The sequence below is a fragment of the Morone saxatilis genome, unplaced genomic scaffold (genome assembly GCF_004916995.1).
Source record: "Morone saxatilis isolate NCDOM2014 unplaced genomic scaffold, NCSU_SB_2.0 Contig18, whole genome shotgun sequence".
Classification (NCBI taxonomy): domain Eukaryota; kingdom Metazoa; phylum Chordata; class Actinopteri; family Moronidae; genus Morone; species Morone saxatilis.
The window spans coordinates 11,922,037-11,928,166 of record NW_023339740.1 but is presented as its reverse complement, the minus strand read 5'-3'; the positions used below and the strand labels follow the sequence as shown (position 1 = coordinate 11,928,166).

The 6,130-nt window shown below is 40.7% G+C and overlaps 1 protein-coding gene across 2 annotated transcripts; it reads left to right on the top strand.

Annotated features, from left to right (window-relative positions):
- Positions 1-3,021: 3,021 nt before the first annotated feature.
- On the top strand, positions 3,022-5,827 carry LOC118328398 (acidic mammalian chitinase-like). Of its 2 annotated transcripts, XM_035662122.1 has the most exons (12): positions 3,029-3,053; positions 3,188-3,217; positions 3,309-3,510; positions 3,627-3,683; positions 3,763-3,928; positions 4,246-4,370; positions 4,457-4,580; positions 4,675-4,857; positions 4,969-5,088; positions 5,180-5,318; positions 5,403-5,489; positions 5,520-5,674. In XM_035662122.1, exons 1-12 carry the CDS (start codon positions 3,029-3,031, stop codon positions 5,672-5,674), a joined length of 1,413 nt encoding a protein of 470 aa, XP_035518015.1. The 2 variants fall into 2 exon arrangements, with proteins under 2 accessions (XP_035518014.1, XP_035518015.1); XM_035662121.1 differs by having other exon boundaries at positions 3,022-3,053; positions 5,403-5,827.
- The last annotated feature ends 303 nt before the right edge of the window (positions 5,828-6,130 follow it).

Below are 6,130 nucleotides of genomic sequence, written 5' to 3'. Positions count from 1 at the left end.
CTGTGATGTGTCGGTGTGATGATGTGCTGTGTGTGTGTGTGTGTGTGTGTGCGCGCGCATAGAAACATGACTGAGAGAAAATGATTGAGAATTTGCTGCCATGGTGACAAGCCCAGCAGTATCTAATAGCGACGGGTTGTTGAGAAGCCTGCCTTCTGCAGAAGGGAGGGGGGGTAAGCAATGGGACAGAGATAGATGGAGGGAACTGAACACTGAGTGCTACCCACATGTTCACAGTATTCACATTTTGATCAACTTTTTATGTAGTGGGATATCATACTGTACATACAATTAAATGCTTTTGCCTTTGTTTCCCCAGACTAAAACAAAAACAGAATAAACACATTATGCCTTAAATATTCACTCCTACATCTCTGAGGAAGTTCACAGGATAAGAAAAATCACACATACTGTAGTGAAAAACTGCTAATTGTACAACTTAATCACACCCATTCCCCTGCTGGGAAAGACCTGAAAAAAGAAATTAATGTATTATAATTACAGAGCTTCACTATTATTCTATAGTATGTAATTTTATAAGCAATAGCAGATGGCTGTATTTCAGTGGCTTTGTCCTGTCTTTCCGACAGAACAGACAACACAAAGACAATGTGATTAGTCATGATTAATCATCATTTCCATGTGTCATATTTCAATTAACTAGCACAGTGTGTGTGTGTGTGTGTGTGTGTGTGTGTGTAGGTGTGTGTATGGTATGCGGCTGTGTGTATTGCGTGGGAGATGGCAACAGGTCTGTGTTTATCTGCCCGTTTCCTGTGCATGGTTGCCATGGTGAAGGAGTTTGGTTTTTTCGGTTCAGTAAGTCGAATGTAATTCATCTCTACAGCAAAATAAAAGAACGAGAGCTGTTGTTTCAGACTTTAAGATTTGTTTCACTAGCAGCTTACATAAAATTTTTTACCATTATAAAGAGCAGACAACATCACTGGAGGGGGAACTATATTGATCAATGTCAATAACAAATAGTCTCATAATGTTGACCATCTTATACAAAAAGGACCAAAATGGACTCTACACGGCTTATTGACTCTATCTGGTGGCGAGATTTGGTAGTACATCTGACACCCATGTTTTCACAAAACCATTATGCATATACGGTATATTATATTATTACATTATTATTATTATTATTTTAAATATTGGCCAAACATTCATTCAATTACTTCCTCCTTCCCACAGCATTCAAATAACTTCTGCTCGCATGAAAAGTAAAACTCTGAGGGGACATTTCAAAGTGCCCGCATATGAAAACTGCAATCCTACCAGAGACATTCACTCCATTTACAGTAGATTTAATTCAGTAGATGTTAGAAAAATCTTTATAAAATGGACCCATAGTACATTGCCATATGAGTAATGATGCAACAGTGATGCAGCCACATAAAACAAGGACGATATATAGACATCAGCATGGCTTTAATGAACTGCAGTATGCTGAAACTCTAATGCAATTCCAGTGCTAGGACTAGAAACACCATCAAGTTGATGTGGTCGGTTTATGGTGAAATGTCTCTGCACACAAAATGGATTGCCAAACATTTTGCACAGACTTGGATTATCCCCAGAGAATTAATCTTGATGATCCCTGACTCTTTAGTAACAGCAGTGCCACCGGCAGGTCAAAATTTGTATTGGTCAGTTAAAAATCAGACAGCCAAAGATCCATAAATACATACATATATATCAGGGTTAATCAATTGCACACCAATTACCTTGGATCTAGGGTAATGCAAGTGTGGATGTGACTGGAAGGTTGCTAGTTTGAATATGTGCCCAGGTTGAAAAATTAGATAAATGAGTCACACGCTTCCCATCCACATTACAGATGGTGTCCATTAGAAGTACAGTGCAACTGCTCAGTGGTAACACACAAGTAACAGACTGGTTGTATTGGGCAGCTTCGAGGTGTGACGCAACCATGAATGTGAAATGCTGCTGCACTTTGTCAATGTCACAGATTGAAACATATATTGTATTACAATCTCTTCCACACCCATAAGATCCAGCAGTACATGCTTCAACCATCAAATCAAAAATAGGAAGCATATGTCAAGTTTTACGTTATGCAGATAATTTACTGCTATTTGTGTCTGGTTCCATTCTATGCCTCTCATTATTAAAATACTACATAGATTAGGTTTGTTATTAATGTTTTCTGTTTTCATCTTATAAATAAACCTTTTAAAAGGTTTGTGTCTAAATGAATAAGTGCTACAAATGACAGATAAACTTCCTTGCAAGGTATTCCCTTTAATGAACCAACTAAAATTCTTACAGATTAAGCATAAATGGCATCTTTGAGTGTAAACATTCAGTCACTGACTGACTGGAGATTTAGATGGCACGGCTAGTGAAAGATTAATTTCACAATCCACATAGTTTCAAGGGCAGGACAAAAAGCCTCTTTCCATTGCAATATGACAGACAACACAGTTCCTTTCAGGGCCAGACTAACAGTAATGATTGATATTAAACCACGTCTAAAGGTGATAAAGCATGTAGCAGAGAACAGAGAACAACTGAGTAAATATACGTATCAAACAACTTATGTAAACAGAAAAAGGTCCAATGCAAATTTTGCTGTCTAGGAACTATTTGGGTTTTAGTGAAATCCACCTCCAAAGACCTTTAAAAGTTACTTAAAAATATTAGAACATTGATTAACCAGCAATGTACTCACAATACTGGAAAATGTGGTGGAAATGCAAAAGCAAAGTGTAAACTTCATTGCTGTTGGAGTGTACTGCACTTTTTGGCCAACAACAATAACCTTGAAATCGGACTTAATCAGATCATATCATTATCAGAAGGCACTTGAAGGTTATCAGTGCTTTCCGTCAATCCAATGCGACACTGGTCTTGACCATACAAATAAATTAGTCTGACTTTTGAGTTTTGCTGAGTAATCAAACCACATCAAACATATTTTTCAGATATTGCAGATATGGGGAGGAACCCAGGAGTATAAAAGAGTCTGCTGGTCCTCAGTTCGTTGTACAGAAGCACCATGGGCAAGCTACTTATCTGCGTTGGTAAGCTGAACTCCTTGCTCATAAAAACATTTGAAACTTTGTTATTACACTTTTCAACTTAATTTAATCTTGTGCATAATGCAGATTGATTCTGCCTCCTCCTCACCCTCTTTCATTCTTTCTTTTCTCTGCAGGACTGGCTCTCCTGCTGCATGTGCAGCTAGGTAAATATATCCGTTATCCATTAAGTGCTGGCGTGATTATTATTGTCGTATTTCAGTTGGTTAGTAAGACTAATTGTTCCACATGTTACAGGATCATCCTACATCCTCTCCTGTTATTTTACTAACTGGGGACAGTACCGTCCTGGAGCAGGTAAGTATTTCCCCACCAACATTGACCCATGTCTCTGTGACCACCTTATCTATGCCTTTGCTGGAATGGACAACAACATGATCAAGACCTACGAGTGGGACGATGAGAAACTCTACGGACAGTTCCAGGCCCTGAAGAACCAGTGCGTACACTCAAATGCTCATAGTGATAGTCTGACTCCAGCACAAATAAAAACACACATTAATAGATATAAGCATGCAAGCAAAAAGTTGATGTTGTTGTTGTTGCTGCTTGCAGGAACAGCAACCTGAAGACTCTGTTGGCCATCGGAGGATGGAACTTTGGTACTCAGAAGTGAGTAATGAAATAATGATCAATGCTCTCATGCTCTTGACTTGAAGTAGAAGCATTCTGACTGTCTTCCTGTCTCCAGGTTCACAGCTATGGTTTCCTCTGCTGCCAACCGTCAGACCTTCATCACCAGTGTGATCAAGTTCCTGCGCCAGTACGAGTTTGATGGTCTGGATATTGACTGGGAGTACCCTGGCTCTCGTGGCTCCCCAGCTGAGGATAAGCAGCGCTACACCGTCCTGGTCCAGGTCTGTTATATTCAGATTCTGGCTATAGACAAATCCAGGTTGTTGGTGGAAGTAGACAAGCCGCCCTTGCTGTCGTGACGCCTCACTTGCAAACCTGCAGCTACACTGTATATAGTATTTTCCTCTTTAAGGGCTTTAGCTAAGATATTTGTCCAAGAGATCCCATAGAACCAGTTATATCTTGGAAATATAGTCATCAAATGCCAATAAAATAAATGTTATAATCTACAAAAATGTAACTATACTATACTTTACTATAAAAATATGCAATGATACAGATACTGTAACTGTAACCCTCTCTCCTCACTCATCTGTAGGAGTTGATGAGTGCCTTTGTGGAGGAGGGCAAGAAGACCAACCGTCCCCGTCTGATGCTGACTGCTGCTGTCTCTGCTGGAAAGGGAACTATTGACTCTGGATACCAGATTGCCCAGATTGGAGCGTAAGTTCCTGATGAGAAAACATTACATACACCTTTACATTTGTTCTACAGAAGGCAGTCAATGATAAACATTAATCCCTTGCCAGTGTGCTGGACTACTTCCACGTCATGACCTATGACTTCCACGGTTCTTGGGAGCACAATGTTGGAGAGAACAGCCCTCTGTACAAGGGCCCTGCTGATCAGGGATCCATGATCTACTTCAATGTGGTGAGTGAGAGCTCTTGCTGTAGATTCATACATTATTACATTATTACAAAACAGACACTCACACCGTCACCGGCCTGTACTCTTTTATGTGTAGGACTATGCTATGAACTACTGGAAGAGCAATGGTGCCCCAGCTGAGAAGCTGCTGGTTGGTTTCCCCACCTACGGCCACACCTTCCGTCTGGCTTCCTCTAACACAGCTGTGGGAGCTCCTGCCAGTGGACCTGGAGCTGCTGGACCTTTCACCCGTCAGGCTGGCTTTTGGGCCTACTATGAGGTTTGTGCTTCTTTTTCTGAATCCATGTGTGTATGCATATAAGACAGGAAAACATACTGTATGTGCATGTATTGTGTAGATCCCTAATTTTAAATCATTGCCTCCCCACAGATCTGCACTTTCCTGAAGCAGGGAGCCACTCAGGCTTGGGACGGCCCTCAGGATGTGCCATATGCCTACAACCAGGGAACCTGGGTTGGATATGACAATGTTAAGAGCTTCCAGATTAAGGTAGGAAGTCATATTTAATAATTTTTTGTCAAAAGGTTTTTTTTTTTTATGTTTTAAGGTTATTTACCTTCACCTTCCATCCACTTTACAGATTCAGTGGTTGAAGCAGAGTGGTTTCGGTGGAGCCATGGTGTGGAGTTTGGATCTTGATGACTTCAGTGGCACTTTCTGTGGCCAGGGAAAATACCCCCTGATCAGCACCATCAAGAGCGGACTGGGAACTGGAGCTTGTACGCATGAAACACACATCCTCTAGCAAATAAACTTATAAAAGCTGTTTCCATCTTTTTTAATTCTTTAATTTCTCTCCTCAGCCTGCAGTTCTCGTCCTGACCCCCTGCCTCCAGTCACACCAACCCAGCACGCTCAGCCCCAGCCCGGTGGTGGTGGTAGCAGCAGCGGTGGCAGCAGCAGCGGTGGCAGCAGCACAGGATCTGGCTTCTGTGCTGGCAAGTCTAATGGAGTCTACCCTGACCCAACCAACAAGAACCACTTCTATGAGTGCAACCAGGGAAATACCTACACTCAGCACTGTGCCGTCGGCCTGGTGTTCGATAACAGCTGCAAGTGCTGCAACTGGGCTTAAACAATCCATGGTTGAACTTCATACTGGTTGTTCTTAAGTTAGGAGCTGGGTCAACTGTCATGTAACATAAGAGCATCCAACTAAGGCCCATTCAAGAACAGCTCTGTAACACCTGTCACTGATGTAACCTAAATAAACATTGCATTAAAACTACTTCAGATCTCTGATTGTTTTGTGTGCCTCGTGTATGTTTCTAGCCATAAACTCATACTTAATTAAATTAGTAGTTTGAGTTTTTGAGCAGTATTTAGAAGGATTTAGATTCTAGATTTACTCCCTTTGTCAAACTCATATAATTACAACTAATGCCCTGAGGCATTTCAGCAACGTATGAATTTAAAAGCCATTTACTTTACACAAGGACTTCAATATTTCCAAATTGGCATTGTTTCTAATAGTTTAATAGAAACGTTTGATTGTTTTGTAATGCAGTAATACAAATATAAAAAATAAAAA

Coding starts and splice junctions, on each gene's coding strand:
- LOC118328398 (XM_035662121.1), top strand. CDS start 3,029: ATGGGCAAGCTACTTATCTGCGTTG. Junction 3,929..4,245: donor GCTACACCGTCCTGGTCCAG/GTCTGTTATATT, acceptor ACTCATCTGTAG/GAGTTGATGAGTGCCTTTGT. Junction 5,319..5,402: donor CGGACTGGGAACTGGAGCTT/GTACGCATGAAA, acceptor TTCTCTCCTCAG/CCTGCAGTTCTCGTCCTGAC.